Source organism: Paramormyrops kingsleyae, chromosome 3 (genome assembly GCF_048594095.1).
Source record: "Paramormyrops kingsleyae isolate MSU_618 chromosome 3, PKINGS_0.4, whole genome shotgun sequence".
Lineage (NCBI taxonomy): Eukaryota > Metazoa > Chordata > Actinopteri > Osteoglossiformes > Mormyridae > Paramormyrops > Paramormyrops kingsleyae.
The window spans coordinates 16,006,484-16,025,135 of record NC_132799.1 but is presented as its reverse complement, the minus strand read 5'-3'; the positions used below and the strand labels follow the sequence as shown (position 1 = coordinate 16,025,135).

General features: G+C 48.6%; 1 protein-coding gene across 2 annotated transcripts in view; it reads right to left on the bottom strand.

The window, feature by feature from the left end:
* thada (THADA armadillo repeat containing) overlaps positions 1 to 18,595 on the bottom strand; it is a 55,188-nt gene extending 36,593 nt beyond the window's left edge. For both annotated transcript variants that reach the window (XM_023804366.2, XM_023804368.2), the window contains exons 1-22: positions 18,456 to 18,595; positions 17,849 to 17,945; positions 17,527 to 17,633; positions 14,873 to 15,006; positions 14,633 to 14,781; positions 14,315 to 14,347; positions 14,158 to 14,206; positions 13,703 to 13,896; positions 13,529 to 13,623; positions 12,666 to 12,886; positions 11,793 to 12,493; positions 10,602 to 10,756; positions 10,292 to 10,447; positions 10,080 to 10,169; positions 9,755 to 9,878; positions 9,285 to 9,430; positions 8,918 to 9,149; positions 5,440 to 5,575; positions 5,196 to 5,332; positions 4,933 to 5,079; positions 4,405 to 4,562; positions 945 to 1,054 (exon numbers count right to left, since the gene is read on the bottom strand). In XM_023804366.2, the coding sequence (XP_023660134.2) occupies positions 945 to 1,054; positions 4,405 to 4,562; positions 4,933 to 5,079; positions 5,196 to 5,332; positions 5,440 to 5,575; positions 8,918 to 9,149; positions 9,285 to 9,430; positions 9,755 to 9,878; positions 10,080 to 10,169; positions 10,292 to 10,447; positions 10,602 to 10,756; positions 11,793 to 12,493; positions 12,666 to 12,886; positions 13,529 to 13,623; positions 13,703 to 13,896; positions 14,158 to 14,206; positions 14,315 to 14,347; positions 14,633 to 14,781; positions 14,873 to 15,006; positions 17,527 to 17,633; positions 17,849 to 17,921 (3,347 nt within the window). In that variant the 5' untranslated portion in view covers positions 17,922 to 17,945; positions 18,456 to 18,595. The remainder of the gene's footprint in view (positions 1 to 944; positions 1,055 to 4,404; positions 4,563 to 4,932; positions 5,080 to 5,195; positions 5,333 to 5,439; positions 5,576 to 8,917; positions 9,150 to 9,284; positions 9,431 to 9,754; positions 9,879 to 10,079; positions 10,170 to 10,291; positions 10,448 to 10,601; positions 10,757 to 11,792; positions 12,494 to 12,665; positions 12,887 to 13,528; positions 13,624 to 13,702; positions 13,897 to 14,157; positions 14,207 to 14,314; positions 14,348 to 14,632; positions 14,782 to 14,872; positions 15,007 to 17,526; positions 17,634 to 17,848; positions 17,946 to 18,455) is intronic.
* Positions 18,596 to 18,652: the final 57 nt, after the last annotated feature.

Genomic DNA, 18,652 nt, shown 5'->3' with positions numbered 1-18,652 from the left:
ATTTTCTGTTGTATTGCATAGAAGTCTGCATAAGCACACTGTATAGCTGATCTCGGCTGGGTGGGTACCACTCTCACACAAACGAAACGGAGCTCAGGAGGAAGAGCGACATTTATATGGGGGGGGGTCTTGTGACCTGGGTGAGTGTTGTTGGCTCTCTCAACACTCCCACCTCCCATATGGAGCGAAGGAGAGCGGAACACCCCCCACACACACACACACACCGAGTCCTGAAAGGAGCCGTTGTTTTTACAAGGTGCGGCAGGAGAGGCGAGGAGGGTCCAGATCAAACAATCAGACTGGGAAGAGAGGAAAGGTGGGGGCCGTGTGCACCCCCTCCAACACACACAGAGAAACACAAAGGAACACTTCGATCAGAGTAATTAACCAAATATAAAGACACACACACACACACACACACACACACACCTGCCACTTACCCCCCACCCTGCGACCAGCAGCAAAGTTTATGTATGCCCTACCCTCCTTTTTATGGAGGAATTCAACATCCTGACATTCCCATCCCTCCATTGCATGCTGGATCAGGGTGTGTGTGTGTGTGTGTGGGGGGGGGTATAGGAGGGTCGCCATGCCGACAGCACCGGAGCCACCTGTGTCGCATTCCTGCAGCTAAGCCCCACCCAGCCCTCGACTGGCACTCGGCCAGCGGGGTGAGGAGGTCACCGCCATAACAGGACGGATCTGAATGAGGGGGTCGGCAAACATTTACACGGCGAGATCTGAGCCGCACAATGAGCACTCTGTTAAACTGCTGATGTGTCATAAACGAGGAAGGAAAGAAGGAAAAAATGAGTTTATCACTCTGTGTGTGTGTGTGTATAAAATAAAAAAAAATAAAGAAAAATAACCGGCTCTTTCTGCCCCTCCCAAGTGCCCGCCATCGCACCCCCCCCCCCCCCCGGCCCAGGCCCGTGGGGGCTCACCTGCACAGCACGTCGGTGAGCCGCACGAAGCCCACGTACGCCAGCTCGAAGGCCCCACGATGCCGGGACTGCAGCAGCTGCCCCCGGAAGTAGCGGCCCACCCCCTCCGCCTGGGCAGCCCAGAGACACAGAGGAGCATCAGCGCTGGTTACTCTCCCACATGCCGTCACCAGTGGCACTTCAGGCAAAACACAGACCCAAACCGCACAAGCAAACAACCACGTGTCCGGCTGACGAGTCACAGCCCGTAGGAAACAACAAATTAACAATTTGGTCGTAGGAAGATGTGGTGATTTCACAGTCACTGCAGCGATGGAGCCAGAAAGGGCTTTCAGGCATCACTATCAGGGCGTATATGTCCCTCAGAGAGCTGTAATGATGCCACATTCATTTCCAGCCTTATACACTTACACATGTCACTGGAACAGAGTAAATACAAGACTTTAAAATAAAATACATTAAAAAAATTACATCACTGGAGGAGAACAGGTGACGCAAGTATCAAGCCCACCCCCCCAGTGAGTCCCGTGCTGGATAACGCAGCTTGGGGGGGGTACAGGACAGCACACTACATGCTGTTATTTAGGCAAAACGGACGCAGACCAATCCGCCTGCACGTCCGAGCGGGAACATCAGCAGACGTGGGGCTGAGCAGCGAGAGCGTAAAGCGGACTGGCCGGAGTCGGCCCCCCCTCCCCGGGGCGTGCTGTCCTCCCCGAGCACACAGGCCTCTTCACGCCATGGGATCTTTCCCAGAATCCTCACGTGCAGAGTGTTTCCCAGCTCTGGAATCAGACAATCATACCCTCGGCGTTAGTGATCTAAATCATCCCACTAACAAAGACTCTGGTCTCTGCTCGCTGCTCATTTGGTCGCTGTTACTTCACCCAGTCAGACATCTCGTCGATTACTGGGGGAAAAAAAGCATAATATTTGGAGAGTCTCTGGCCCTCAAGAAGTGCTGTCAGACTGTATCAGAAGGGGCTGCTAAACGGGATAAACGAGGTCAAGCAATAATTCGGGAATGAAAATCCCTTCGCGCTGGAAACACAGTAGAGCCGGTGCGTTAGAGGAGGCCGAACCAGCCGCCTTAATCTACCCCGGGCCTCCTTCAGTGCCCGGCTGGCCCAGGGAACACCGCAGCCTCGGCTGACCTCAGAGCCATAAGCCGCTTTGATACAAACGCGAGAACCTTTGGCAGCCGGGAGCCTTCCTGTACTCGAGTATAACGAGGGCAGGGGGCGGACAGGGTGTTTGATGTAATCACTATTTTCATCCAGGAACATTAGAACGCCAGCTATGCAGCCAGAGGGGGGGGGGGGGGGGAGTGTGGAAACAGCTTGTAAAACATCCAAACTGTTTACTCCCCCCTCAAATAAAATCTCAAGCTCCCGTCTTTCCAAAATGGCCAGACAGACGAGGGCAGATAACCAAACTCAGCACAGGCCCGCAGAGGACTGGGTGTATGATCACACTGCTAATACACCCTTTCTAGAAACAGGGGTCCAGGAAGTCACAGATGCTGGGCTGGACACCCCTGAAAAATGGATAGGTAAGGTTTAGGGTGGGTGGGGTTTCCCCAGTGTCTGACATGCCCGTAATTAGCCCCCCAAGATAAAGGGATAGAGCACTACACCCAAAAGCGGCACATCCAGCTGTGATTGCAGCAGCCCTTACAGACCACCGTGCCCATCGCAGAGTAATAACGAAAAATGAATTAAAAACAATAAGTGGGGTGACTAAATGTTTCTGTTGCCATGGCGCCTCGGCGAGCCCAAACATGTGCCGGGTTGCCGGGGCGACGTGGCAGCAAACAGGCGCGGGACAGGCAAAGGCTCAAGCCACGCGTTTGGAAGATGTCCTCTGTCATAAACACGCACGCAACATTCCCCAAATATAGCATCATGTCCCTCTGTGCAGGGCCAAGTTCAGGGCAAGACTCTATACCGAGCGCAGCACAGCCCAGTTAAGCCTCCCGTAAAAACACAGCGGACTGGGTGAGAGCCGTCTAAGGACGGCCGCACCGACCGGGGGCTGAAGGCGAGGCAGAAACTGCCAGAGCTGGCGCAGGCCCGAAGCCTGGGGCTCAGGTAAGTGCAGAAGGCCAAAAAGAGGAGGAGCACAGGAGTAGAGAGTGACCTGGAGTGGGGGAGAATGTGGCCTGGAGACCCTTCACCTCATAGCGCTTTTCATTTAATGTGCATTCCTGACGTTTGGTCAAAAGGTCGATCTGTCGCACGACCTTAAAAGAACACGCCATGGCCCCAGAGATGGCATCTGCCTCAGCCTCCTGCCAAGGTACCGGGGGAGGGAGGGGGTCCGTTATCGGGGAAGCATGGAGCGGCAGCCAGAAGCTTCCGGATCTGGGTGACTGTTGTCGAAGAACAAGTACACCAAAGGACTCGCGTCCAATGCTCTGGAGGTTGCTCAGAAAACCGTGGTGCCACGACACCCAACGCCCTGCTGAAGGACGTCAAGCACAACAGAGATTCACTCCACTGACTCCATGTGTCATTAGTCACACGGCAGACCTGCCTGACTGGATAAAATACATTTGAGACCAGCAGGACAGTGATGCCAGAATGTGTGACAGAGGGAAGACTAAGAAAATCACTTCTACTCTGTTCTAGGCCTGGTCCTGAATCAGCCAGCAACACCCCCCCCCCCCCCCCCACCCCCCACCTGAAACCGAGGCAATATCCAAAGGACTAGATACTCCCCTCCTCCCCTCTTCCAGAAGGTGACTTCCTGGTTACCAGCTGATGGAAGTCAAGAACCACTGTCAAATTTACCCCAATGAGAATGGAGGCTGCAGTCCGGATGAACTACTTCCTGCAAAAATGAACAACTTCCAGGTTAGAGGGGGTGCCCCTATACCATCCAGGGAACCAGCCTGCGAGTGTCTGATGATTTTAGGGTGGGGGAGGTGAGCTGTTCAGCCTCTCCTACTGAGAGTTAATCTGCCTGCTAGGCCGGGGGGGGGCTGGAGTGTTAGTGAAAGGGGGCAGGACAAAGTGCTGGTTTACAAGGACAGTGTTAACAATTTGGAAAGAATGTGTGTAAGTGGGAGCGGCAGGGACAGTTAAACACCGGGCGCGTCTGAGGAGGAGAGCTGCGGGCGGAGGCCGGCGCGGTGTGGGGGCTCCCGCTCCGCATTCTCAGGGCCCAAACAAACAGGAAATGCATCACCATCTCCCCCAGTACAGACTGCTGATCAGGTGCCTCAATCACCCGCAGGCAGCATCTGCAGCAAGTGCTGACGTTTCCTTCCACAGGGTAGTAGACAGGTCACCTGGTCACACAGTTGCATCACTCAGCACATTAGCAGTCTAAACACTGCGAACGGCGCAACATCTGGCTGCCGTGTTTATTTTTAAGGAAACATGTCAGCTTCTACTTAAGTGCTACGCCTTCGAGAGAGGGCAGGGAGGGAATACGGGGGATGACTGGGGGCACAGACCTGCTCCTCCGTAATGACGCTGTCGACACCAGGCCCTGAGCCCTGCAGGGGCATGGTCTGACACACCTGCCCCAGTAGCATGGACACCTCCTTCATGCTGCGCCAGCAGCACACCAGCACCATCTGGGCGGTGACCCTGTATGCCTCACCATCACCACCTAGGGGACACATGAGCACATTACACCAAATCAGAACGTCAATCCCGCACACCGCAGCACCCAGAGAGACAATGCAATCCCAGTGAAAAACCCAAATTCAGGACCAATCATGTGCAGTTTGCTTTGACTGCGATGCCATTTTTGTCTCCTGTTAAAATACCAGCTGTTATACTAAGACTGAGGAGCAGAGGGCACCAAAGAGTCTAAAGAAACCCAATGAGTAAGGTCAAATCCTTTTTCAGAGCAGTAGGGCTCAAAACAGCACTTGGAAAAGTAAGGAAACAGTGCCCCCTAGTGATTAAATGGATAACTGCAGTGAAAAGCACAGCAGGTACTATTATGTGCCCAGGGGCATGCAGGAGAATCTGACCTGTGCCATCCACCTCGGGCACTGGAGTGGCAGGTGCCATGGTGCCGGTGCCACTCTGTGAGTCCAGTTCCCGGGCTCCAGCAAAGAAGTGGTTGGAGTCCCGTGGCTGGATCTCCTCCAGGATCCGCTGCAAGTCGGCCGCAGTTTCTGAGCAGAGGTCACATGACAGATGCTTTCAGACGGAGAGTCGCCCAGCCCAAACCTCTGAGCATGTGAGCCCATGCCACCCGATCTCCACGCCCTGCACCCTGGCTAACGCTCACCAGATTCTGGGTCCATGGGGATGAGACCTTCCGGGGAGGAGCTCTGAACCACGGGCGACACCACGTCGGACATCCTGTAGGATGTGGCGATAAGTTCCACCACCAAGCTCCTCCATTGGCCGATCAGGACCAGAGACCTGCACACAGGTTATTTTGCGGTTTTATAGTTAACACAATAAGGATTCAATCAGCGTATGAATTTATGACACTAGAGTTCAGGACAGACGTCAGGCTGAAGACTTACCCAGTGCCCAGCTGCTGCAGTGAGGCAGTGATGCAGTGCACCCGTCCGTACAGCGGGTGGGAGGCAGCGGCCTGCAGCAGAGACGACTCGGCCTGGATCACCTCCGCCTGCAAGCACCGCAGCAAGACCCACACCACTGGGGGGGGGTGGCGGGGGGGACAGGCCATGTCGGTTACTGCAGTATAAACCGAAAGAGATGCACAACTGCAGCATGTCCCCAGGAGGACAAGAGGCAGCAGCTGCCAGAGCCCTGGTTATTAGATATTAGCTGTTCAGACTCCCCTGTTTATTGAAAGCATTTATTAAATGGTAAAAGTTATGTCTGTTTTGTAGGAATGGCCAAATGAAGCTTCATGAACCACTTGCTGTATTTTCTGACACCACTAGATGGCACTCTTGGTTTGCTTTGGGGGACATGCTTTGAGCCCTATTTTGAACTAGGAGCACCATCTAGTGGGGTCAGAAAATAGAGCAAACGGTTCATGAAACGTCATTTGTCCATCACTGTTTTGCTCAACTTATAAATTGGAATGGCAGTAAAGTTGTTGAATCTGTTTGTATTATATAAGTTGCTGTGATTTTTTTTCTTTCTTTTATTATCCTCATTTAGTTTTTGTTTCGTATTTGTATACTTGATTCTCTTTCTTGAAATATTATGTTATACACTTTGCATGGAATCTAATTTGGTTCGATTATGTTGAGCCTTCCATACTAGAATTCTTTTTCTGTACAGAAACTAATGCCAATTTGTTGTATTCACTTTTTTTGTACTTAATTTAAAAAATAAAAATAAAAAAAAACTTACAAATTGGAATGTAACATATAGTAATTATTTCTTCAGAATGTTCCTTTAATTAACTAGTATCTATAGATCCACCCAGCCATGTTTCAGCTGCTTCAGACTTGGGCAGAGGTACACTGGGCACAGGGCACAAGGCAGGCGTAAACTTGCAAAATGCTAAAGTCACTACAGAATTAGGGGAAGGTCTCAAAAAACAGCAGCTACGGCAACAGCATCTTTGCCCACTTTACAGCAAGTAGCAGGACATCAGCACGAGAAGCCCTGCAGATTTCAGAAGCTCGCCCAGCACCCTGACACAGTCACATGACACTATTGGCCAATCAGCAACACCCCGTGCATCCAACAGGTTTGTGCAACTGATCCTCAAACTCCTAAGATGTGTTCACCTATTTGATAAGTTCCAACCACAGTCCTGCCCTGCCCTGCCTTGCCTTGCCACACTCCCTCTCAATCGCGATTCACCACAATCTCCAATTCAGAGCTGTGACCAATGCTTCAACTCTAAAAGTCACAGGCAAAACTGAAAAAGGCGGGGGGGTGCATTTCTAGTCATCACTGCCCCCCAACCAAATCGAGAAGGGAGGGGGATTATTAGAATGCCAGCCCTCAGACCTTTATGATTATAGCATTCCTTAATGGCTGTGCATATTCTTTGTACCTAATAAATATCAGATGTGAAGCGGCGTCTATATCAGATTATAAACAAAAGGTTGTGTTTTCCCGCCACGGCCATGTTACTCTCAAGCTCCATCTAACCTGCGTCTCGGTCAATTTTAAATGCTGATGGAAACAAACGCTTTGTGCAGTGAGAAGTCATATATAAACACCCTCCAGACATTACAGAAAAGCAAATCATCCTGAATAGAGACCGGTCTCTAATTTACAACATATTCCCAAAATGTCAGACCACTCCAAATCTAACATCTGTGCTTCATGAGGAATGGCCCGCTCTGCAGAAGAGCGTGCACGGATACTTCGGGGAACGTCGGCCCAGTCGGGGGACGCCATTAACCAGCCCCCGGAATAGCCACCTCTCAATGATCCTGTAACCCCACCGCGGTCATATTTCCTGTTGTCAAATAAACAGCCGTCCTTCCTTTCATCTCTGCGCTCCACGCAGGCAGTTCGATGCCCTGAAAGAGCAGAGAACTTAAAAAGAAATGAACCAGCAGTGTTTCAGTTTAACTTGGCTCATAATAGCCCCCATTCTGATGTTTCTGAAGATGCAAACCACCATAATTGCTGTATTGTAAAATGTATGTAACTTTGATAAACATTCAAGGACACTTTTGAACCTTAAAACTCAGGCTCTGAGTTGGTTTCTACTACAGTCCAAAGACATTGTTAGATCTAGCTAACACCAATAGAGAGGGAGCGTGTGCGTGTGTGTGTGTTTGCATAGATCATATTTGAGGACCAAATTGTCCCCAAAGTGTAGTAAAACCTGAAATTTCCCTACTTTAGGGGACATCTTTTGAGGTCCCCATTTGGATAACCTCAGTTTTATAAAAAAAAAATCTGTGAATGCAATCAAAAAAGTAAAAATTCCAAAAGTCTTGTATTTGGGTTGGTTACTTGTGGTTAAGGTTAGGGATGGGTAGAGGTTAAAGGTGTCATGATTGGGATTAGGGTTTTTCCCATAGAAATGAATGGACGTTCCCCATTTAGATAGGTACACCAACATGAGAGTGTGTGTGGGTGTGTGTGTGTCCTGTGATAGACTGGCATTCATCCAGGGTGGTGCTCTGCATTGTGCTGCCTGTGACACGTTACCGGGGTCCCCCCACAAATACTAAACGCAGTTGGATGATTCTCCATCCATCACCAATGGTCGTTTTCCCAGACTGGGAATTTCTGACCACACATCCCACATAGAACACTGAGGTCCATACTATTCCACGCGCTTTCGGGCTGCGGACAGTCAGCCGCACAGCAGCTTGTGTTCCTCCCGGATGTGGCTGCGGGTGTGGCTGCGGGTGTGGCTGCGGGTGTGGCTGGTCGCAGGCGCAGCATACAGCAGCGATATTCCACCACACCAGCGGGAGGCAGATGTATTGCAACAAAACAAATTCAAGCAGCGTAGTGAAACGGGGAAACTTTTACGAATAGTTAGTTAAGTAATTAGTCTAGGCTTGAGTGGTATTACGGTGTTTTGAAATCATTATGACCAAATTAGCTGCGACACATTCCACCCCCCTCTCAGGGAGTTTTATCACCAAGATTTCAAAATGCTGGAGTAGTGCTGCTTTGGAAAATACTATATACTATATGACTGGACAGAATGAAAACTTAGATATGAGGGCATCTCCCACCCTCCTCATGCAGCCGCTCACCATAACTACAACTCTTCCTCTACTCCTTGGATGTTGACCGCTAATCTGTAAAAGTCCACACTGCCACCTACTGGAATCACCTAATCAATTATCTTTTACATGTGGAGTCGATGCGCATGGACCTGCATGATTTCTGATAGACATAATCTGAGCTACACCACAGCCGCCTGCAGCGAACCCCTGATGACGAAATTCACATCACTTCACCTCATGCATAGGCATCCACATCACTTCATGCGCACACGGAAAATATAAACTGGCTGTACACTGAGAGTGCATATACACCGAAACACTGCCCTGAAGGAAAACTCCATATGCCCAGTCAGAGTGACAAATATCACACCTGCGAGGGTGTTCCTCTCCAGGATGGAGGCCGCTGAAGCCTGGGGACCATCTGCAGAAGGCGGCGGGGTGGAGAGGCCCTGCTCCTGGGCACAGTGCACTAGGGCCTCCTGCATGCCCTCCAGATGAACCATGTGGTTGATCAAATGGGCAGCAGTGACGCTGTCGAAGGGTTTGGTGCTGGTGCTGAGGTCCAGGGCGACCCGAAGGAGCATGCGCATTCTGTGTGGCTCCTGGGGGGGGGACAGTGAGAGACAGTGGGGGTAGATAATTACCATACCACACTGAAATGAAACTATATATATTTTAACTCAACCATGAAGTAGAGTACATGCACACTGGACCAAGACCATTTGAATCACCCTGACCGTCAGGCCCACTGCCGAGGCGGGCAGTTTCCGTAGCAACGCCGAGGCCAGCTGCTTGACCTCCAGGAAGTTGCTGGCAAGGCAGCGGAGGACGGCCTGAGCGTGGGCGTGGCTCACAGACCGACCCAAGGCAAACCCACCAGACTCTGGGAAAGAGATACCGGCACATTCTAGCTACAGTAGGTTATCAGCCGACACATAACACAATCGCGAGCCTAATAGCAAATCAGGAAGAGTGCCATGGTCTACCTGAACCAGGTCCCACAAAGGTCTGCAAGCACCCATTCAAATCAGGGCTCTTCCCGGACCCTGAAGGTACCTTCTACTTACGCCAGCTGCTCCTCTACAGCATAGATACATACTACTGAAATCAGGCTGATCTAGCAGCAAGAACTATAGCATGGGATACTCAGGTGACCAAAGCAGAGTTACTTCCAGCCACCGCCTCCAAGAAGTCAGAGTGAAGGTACCTGAGGAGAAGGTAAAGAACTCCGCCACCAAGCCCAGGAGCTGAAGGGCCATCAGGGCGGAGGAGAAGGAAGCCCCGACGTGGAGAGCCTGGAAGAGGGTTTCACACAGCCAGTGCAGGAAAGCCTACGAAGACACAGATCACCATCACTGAATGAAGATGTTAAGCAAAGCTTTTACCATGATATGAGAGCTTGTCCTGGGCTGTAATAAGTCCCAGTTATTCAAAGAAGGAACTCAAGGCCAGATACCATCTCTAGCATGCAGCAGTGTCCCCCCCCCCCCAGCATTCCATATCTTCCCAGATTTAGGGGAACCACCATATACCTGGTAAGCACCCAGCGTGTCACCATCCCCCTGGCTCTGTGCTGTCCTCTTCTGCACCAGCTGGGCACTGTCCTTCATTCTGCACAGGAGCTGCAAGCACAGAGAAAAACAGCGGCCAATCAGAACCCACCATAGTGCAGGTAATCAGCAATGACGGATCCAAGGCTGCACTAATCAGAGTTGGCCAGCAGATGGCAACATGGGGCACTGACCTTCTTGAACAGGCTGACTGTCTGCTGCCTGACGCCGGGGGACTGGCTGTTGAGGTTGTGGGGCAGGAAGTGGCGGATGAGGTCCATCTCGGGAGCAGAAAGAATCTCTGTGCTGCGGTGGCTCTCGCACAGCAAGCCCAGGGCATCCATCCGTACCTGTCCCGGCAAACGGAACGCCACACGGATACAGGGCTCACATGGAATTGCGTGGAATTCCCATGCTCAATAAAACCTTAACTTTTGCTAAACAGACTGCTAGTTCTGCACCAGTTACACAACTGAGCACGACGGACAGAGATCACAGGGTCACCTGGTCATGTTTGTGCACCACCGCTTGGCGAAGCAGAGGCAGGGGCACCATCCCTTCCCAGAGCCTCTCCTCAGCGGGCCGGAGTACCCCCTGGGCCCTGGCAGCCCGCAAGCAGGTCATCAAAGCCCCCAGTGCCCCCCGGCTGCCATAGGAACCTACACAAAAAGGCAGACAGACAGAAGTAAAAGTCATTTATCATCGTGTGGGTACCCCTAGCTCCCCTGTGTGTTAATGAAAGAATATTCTCTATTATTTAGATTTATTAGTTATTTTCCTTTTTCCCCCCCTCTCTCGCTCATGTGTTGCGCTTGTCTTGTTTACAGTCTCTGCACTGTGGTCTTGGGGGACATTATTTGGTGCCACGGGCGACTGTGAATTGTATATAGCGGTATGACAATGAAGATCACTTCATAACTTTAGGAAAAATTAATGCAATATTTACTATGACTTTTAACTTAATTATTCATTAAGACTATATATTTATTATGCTATTCAATTTATCAGTATACACTGCCAGGCCAAAAAAAAAAAAAAAACAAGTCACACACTTTAATATTTCATTGGACCGCCTTTAGCCTTGATCAAGGTGCACATCTGCACTGTTTCCATGTGCTTAAGCAACATCTCAGCATTTTTCTATCCGGATCTGCATTCATTTCTCGTCAAGATCTTGTATTGATGATAGGTGAGCTGAACCACTCTGTAAAGTCTTCAGCATATCTCAAAGACTTCCAATGGCGTTAAGGTCAAGACTCTATGGTGGCCAATTCATGTGTGAAAACGATTCCTCATGCTCCCTGAACCACTCTGACAATTCAAGGCCGATGGATCTTGGCATTATCCTGGATGATGCCCATGACATTAGTTAAGAAAAAAATCCATTGATGGGATAATCTGACCATTCAGTAGGTTCAGGATCTCAGCTGACTTCACTTTGCTGCTGCATAACATTGTTGAGGTAAAATAATGATCCATTCATTGGCTCGTCAGTACTTGCTGATTTAAATTCAAACAGTGAATTTTTTGGCCGGGCAGTGTGTAATGGAATTAAGTCATCCATCCATCCATCCATCCATCCCCTGTACCGGCTTGGCCTATTCAGGGTCCTGGGGGACCCGGTAGCCTATGAATTATTAATCATAAATCTGAACCATAAAAACAGTTATCATGAGTATCTAAGATGGGGGTAACCTTTCACACAGACAGGGGTGTCCAGCAGCGCCTGAACCATGTGACCCAGGCTGGCTGGACTGCATCGCAGAAGCCTGGGCAGGAAGTAGTCAAGGATGTAGGTGGTCTGATCCAGCCTGGCTTGGCACAAAATCTCCAGCAGGGGCTCCACCCAGGTGCGGTGCCAGCAGTCCATCCAGGCCGGCCCCGCCTCCTCCCGCAAGCTGAGCTCTGCCCGGTGGCTGACGAACAGCTTCTCCAGGAGGTCGCTGGCATAGGGCGCCAGGGTCTGGTCACCCATTAGGGAGAGCAGGAGAGCAGGCAGCGTGGGCTCCAGGGCCAGGAGGTGCTCAGCCCCCAGGTGCTCCACAAGGCAGCCTAGCGAGCCGTACTTCCCCCGGCTGTGCCATTCCAATCCCAGCAGGCTCTGGGTCAGCCGCACCACGAAGGGGTCAGAGGTCAGGTTGGCAGCACCCGTGCAGAGCTGGTGCATCCGGAGCAGATTCCGGAAGAGATTCCGGGTCTGGTGCCGCACTCCGTCCAGCGGGTGCTCCCAGTGGGAGTAAACGTGTTCCCGCAGGCGGCCTGGGAGCTCCGCCTCCCCTTGTAAGGCCTCCTGTAGGACAGGGGAACGTGGCTCCCCCTGCAGGCTGTCCAGTGCAGCGCCGCTCCACAGCGCCAACACACGGGCCACTACCATCGCTGTGCTGGACTCCTTCACACTGGAGTGAAAGAAAAAAAACAATTTACAGTGGCATCAGTACACTGCCCTACAGTATATCCCCGACTTCCATATAATAGGATTGAAAAATATTAATACAAAAACCATCAGTGGTTGGAGAACGTGTCTACAAAGTCTGTGGGAGCTGGAGAGGCGAAGCGAGGCCTGCGGACCTGGTGTCCAGAGCTAGCAGCGTTGGGGGGAGCAGCAGCAGGAGCCTTTCCATCTGGGGGCCCAACAGCCCACCCTGCCAGGTCAGCATGGCCAGCGCTCCGTGACACAGGTAGAGAGACACTGCCGCTGGGCGCCCCGTCTGGTACAGCCCTGCACAGCTTTCTTTCAGCCACATGGGGGCAGCGTCACCTTCTTCTGGGCGCAGCAACATATCAGCTAACTAGAAACACACACTTCCGTCAGTTGGTTCACACAACTTTACACATACATTTACACATTTTGCTTTCTGTTCACATTTGGGATCCTTAGCCAAACAGTTACAGTATTTTGGATTTGCACCAAGTAGGTGAGAACTTGCATTTTCCCAGTGCAAGCATCGTTAATTGCAAGGCAGCCTAAATCAATATCCCTTGCTGGAGATTAATCAAGCGTGCAGCCCACAGAGACACCTCCGCTCCTTAGTCTGGGACGTTGCTCTTCGATGTGTAAAGCACATTCTGGCACTGACAACCAGCTCATATTGGTGATTTCCATCAAAAACAATCATAAGTAAATACAGATATTTGTATATAATACATAGTACACCAATTTGTTGCAATAGTCTGGAAATACCAAAATATCGCTATAGTTTTTTCCCCATACTTATCCAGACTTGGAAAATACCACAGTGAAATTCCATACTTTTCCATACTACCTAGGTGAAGCTTACCCCAACATCTTCCCAGGATTACTAAGAACATGGAACAATGTTCAACAGCTTATTAGTTGCCTTCTGAGAGGTTTAGCTCAGAGCAGAGCAGAGCAGCAAGGAACAAAAGCAGAATCAGCTCTTGTGACTCAACCCATCCCCACCCGCACTCACCACTTCGGCCACCTGCTCGGCATTTCCCAGCATGCTCCGGGTCAGCAGGACAACCGCCATCCCTGCCGTGCTCTGGACCGCCTGCACGAACTCCTCTAACGGAGCAAAAAAACGGAGGATTAAAGTATCAAAAATACCACATGTCCAACTCTGGGAGCAGGCAGGCTCACTTACCATCAGTGAGGATTCGCGAATGGCAATGCAGCAGCTCGCACAGGGCATCCAGGAGGGGGCGCTGTGCCTGGGCTTCCTGCACAGCAATGCCAATGAACTCCTGTGACCTCTGTACCACCAACATGGAGGCCTTAACCGCAGCCAGGGTAGACTGCATGAGCTGGGCCTGAGCAACATGCTGACCAGTCAGGCCACTAGGGACAGAGAATGTAACTAAATATGAATATCCTGTTTTTATAAAAATAGACATCTAAAACAATACCTGTTCCAGAAGGTTGTTGGTTCAAGGACCACTCAGTACCAAGAATAGAGATTAGTGGGAGTTCATGACTATACTCTTGCATCCCACAGTGCTGACACTTAAATGCTCTCGGGAATGGAAGCATGCGCCCTTGCTGCAGCTATGGTCCATCAACACCCACAACACCAAGCCCCAGCGGTCGCTCGAGGTTCACCTGTTTGTTTGGAGGTATTCCGCCAATGCCTTTTGGAGGAACTGCAGCACTGGAAACAGAGAGAAAATGGGGGGGGGCACCCTATGAGCAATTCACAGAAACTCCATTGTGTTAGCAATTGCCATCTCAGAAGATATCAGCCCCAAGGTAAACTCACCCTCTGTTAGGAGTCTGTGAATACAGCGCTCACCTGTTGGACAGGGGACAGTGTGTCACACCCACAACATTTACAATTAACAAGCAGAGCTGGGTGTAATGTTACAGCCAGAAAAGAAACAATGTAATTACCCTTTGAAACATTTCAGTTTGAACTTCCAGCAACACTACTTCTGATTATGTTTCATAGTGGTGTTAGTAAAGCTGCTTTGATTCCCAGTGAACACAATAAACCAGGAAGAAGCACAGACTCAAATACAATCGCAGTAAAGTTCACATGTGCCGCACTCCAAACACAAAGGCGAAGTAGGGAACGAACCAATGGGGAAGCCGTCCAAGAAGGAAGCGATGCAGTCAGTGAGGTGGGGGTACTGATCTGGGCCCAGGGTGGACAGACTGTCTGACAGACACACGGACAGGCTGCCAACAGACCCTTCCTGGAGCCAAACTGGCACTGAGCTCAGCGCACTGTGGACAGGACACGGACAAAGAAAAACAAATGATGCACGAGGCTCCAGCAGAAGAAGAGATGCAGAGATTTAGGGCGTGGAACCCCTACCTAGCGACCGCTCTCTTCAGGGGGTTCTTATTCTGCAGGGAGGTGTACATGACAGAGAGCGTCTCCAGACAGGCATGGAGCAGGGCGTCTGGGGGAGGGGAGTCCTCTCTCAGCTGCTCCAGTAGGGTCCCAGCCTGAAGGGGGGGGGGGGGTGGAATCAAAACAGCACCACCAATGATGCATTCCATTTCAACTGGGAAGTAAGAATTTCCAAGTTACTAGCTGGAAATTTCAACTGGAACACCCACTGGAGTTGGAATTCCGACTCAGACAGTCAGAGGAACCTCTACAGGGTCCTTGCAGGTTTCAGTAAGTAAAATTTAAGACCTTTTTAGGACCATTATGAGTAAAATTTAAAGACCAACACGATACATTACTAGAAACATTCAAATGATACCAGAAATTCTCATATTTTATGTCATTCATATCCTTAGCCAAACATCCACATATCATATATGTTTACAAAGTGCGTTTTAATAAGTTTACACGTGTTTAAAGCATGTGGGAGGGGTATTTTAAGGCTGAAGCTACAAAAGTTTATTTATATGGTCTTTCTATATTGTGGATTTTCACCTATCTCTGATGGGTATGGAACTCATCTTCCGCAATAGGCGGGGGATCACTATACATACCGTGTATTTATGTGTGTGTGAGAATAAAGAGCAAAATGGAATTAAAAAAATAGTACAATTCTGGGTTATTAATAATCATATATCAGAACTGTAATACGTAATACACTTTACATATGCCATGAGGTACCAAACTGTTTAATAAAAGCTGAATGGAGAGAAAAAAAAAAAAGAACTTGACACAACATCAGGAATCAAACGTTTATTTTTTTCAGATAAGAGATACCAGCCTAAAAAAACTAAACAAAACAAACCAATAAAAACATTGTGATATAATATAAAACCTCTAACTGTGTCTGATTTTTAGCTGTACATTTACTGTGTCACGCCTTTCGGCGGAGAAGCAGCACAGACAGATTTCATTGGACTAATGAAATCAACTGGAAACAGCTGAGGACATGGGGATTCCACAGGAGGTTACCGAGGGGGCTTGGCACACGGGAGGAGAGGTCGAGCGGGGCAGGACATACTGCATGCTGTGCACTTTTAATCAGATTTTTTAGATTTTCTAAGCAATTTTTATTCAAATAAGTTTTTTTTCCATTTCTATTTTGCTTTCTGGTCTTGGTTTAACTGTTTTAAACATTAAATAACCCCTGTGAATGATAATAAAAACTTGCCTTGCCGAGAAACGTTCTCCTCAAGACCACACGAACAACTAAAAACTATATGTTGGGAACTAAGACATTCACAAGGTAACTCCATGAAAAGCTCTGTAAAAGTTGAAATGTGTATTTTACTGTAATATAACGTGAGCCAACTGGCTAGTAGTTGCCTTAACTGAAAAAATTCACTCCAATCATCAGAGAAAAAAGTTACTAACGCACTACATCAAAACATTTACTTTGCAATAATGTATGGCATGAAATAAATAAACTAGTAACTATATCATTCAGTAATACAAATAATAATACCGTTCACATTGGCCTCAAGAACTAAGTTAGCGCTTGATTCCCCTGCACTTCCTGTTGTGACTGAGCATGCACCTGATGTCAATGGCTGAAAGTGCACGTTCTGCAGCCAGACCCTTCTCAAACTTTTTGTTTGCCTAGCTGCAGTGATCACGCAATGGGATTTGTAGTTTTATCACCACGCAGACACCGGTGCAGACCAGAAAACACAACCAACAGATTAGTTCTACAGCGTTTTACTATTTTCTGTGGACAATGCTTCTTGGGAATAAACAGAGGTAAGAATTTTAAGACTTGGGTAAATTAAATTTAAGACCTAGGATGAAAATCTGGGAACTTTTAAGACATTTTAAGGCGTTAAATTTAACTTTCTGAATTTTAGACTTTAAGGCTTTTCAAGACCCCGCAGAAACCCTGCTCTACAACCCCAAGCTCAGAATTCAAGATAGCTGCAACCTTCATCAAAAGAAGTGAAAACTGTAGGTATATACTGATTATTAGCATGTATGTATTTGCTGCTCACTAAATCGGTCACACACACAGTACTGTCCAAACGCTATCTGTGGATGTGTTGCTACAGTGTATGCATGCGCCAAATGCTGTGTAATGCATCATCATCATCATCATCATCATCAACTGATATTGCTAACAATGGCTAACAACAAACCTGGATAGAACTGGTAATGCTAAATAGCTTTCCGACTTGTTATGGAACATGGTTAACTCGGGTGTGATGTCACTCCCCTTCTGTGACTTCAGAACTCCAAGCTAAATGGAGCATAAGATCAGGCAGCCACTTAATGACATCATAACACAACCACTTTACAACTAGCCAAGGGCAGGACTGACACTGCCTGATTTAAAAGCCAAGCACCAATACAGTAACCAATAAAAATTATCGATATACAATAATCCCAACCAATGTACATCCCAAAACCAGTTACTACTGTCTACCCCTACACTGCTGTGTACAGACTGTCAACAACACTCAAACTGGTCTATAATGCAAGGTTCACAACTCTGTCACCCTGCAGCATGCGTGATTGCATTCGGCAATATACCGAAGTTTGAAAATGGGACAGGGAGCCAGGCTATCAAGTGACACCTCACCTACCTTCTTAACCAGCTGTATCTGCTGGACCGGGTCAGTCTGGCAGAGGGAATCCCGCAGGGTCTGAGCAAGTAGATAAGCCTCACCTTCTCCATCCACGGAAAGAGATTCTGCAATGGGGGATTAAATACCAAGAACTGATAAAGAGGGATTTATGGGCACACATACTTATGTATAAATGGACTCGAACGCTAACATACACTTAAGCAGACGTCAAACTGGGGGAGTACACAAAATAAGAAGTCTGGACATCCGGTCAACAAACCAAAACAACCGTGCCACACGACCCAAGCTTCTGTGAATGACAGTTAGCGGTATACCTTACCCTTTAGGATCTCCAGCTTAGTACAATCCAAAGAAACGGCTTCCACCTTCGAAACCTTCTTCCTCACTACCATGGCTGGGCCAAAATATTCGGTGTACTGCCGTGAGTGAAGTCAGAAGAAAATCACAGCTGAGTAACCATCGGTGATCGTAGTTAAGAAGACAACAGCTATCGCCAAAACTGCAACTGGGTAATGACAAATAAAGCTTATGCAACTCATGTCATTATATAGTAATTACGGCGGCTATACTGCAAAACCTGCTTCGCGTTCCACGTTTATGTCGTTTTGAGATGCTAGCGGTTCTGAATGGAAATAAAACGCTGTGGAATAACCATTCTACACGTTGACAGACTGGATAAATCAGCATAACATGCATTCAGCAGCAGGAAAAAATGCGGATCACAAGGTTACAAAACTTGAAATTAGTCTTTTTGAAGTGAGTAAAAACTGCGCTATTTCACTTACTTCTGCTTTGGTTACAAGAAAGATAACGGAGTTATACCTGAGGTGTTACAGTTATATACATGTATAGCATGTTAGCTCACAGACCGGCAAAATCTGAGTGGAAAAACAATTTAAAAATGTAGGTATGACATGTGGACTCACCTAATTTAAGGCTATTTCAATCGAAGCAAGTGTGCACCGAAGACGACACTTTCTATTCACGTTAATAACCCGAATAGGCACAATTAAGTAAGTAAACCGCGAATCATAATTTTTGCTGTTCCCCCTTAAAATACACGTGTGGAACGTCAATTCCGGATAATATTAGAATCCGCCTTAAAACGTTCTTATTGGGTAGT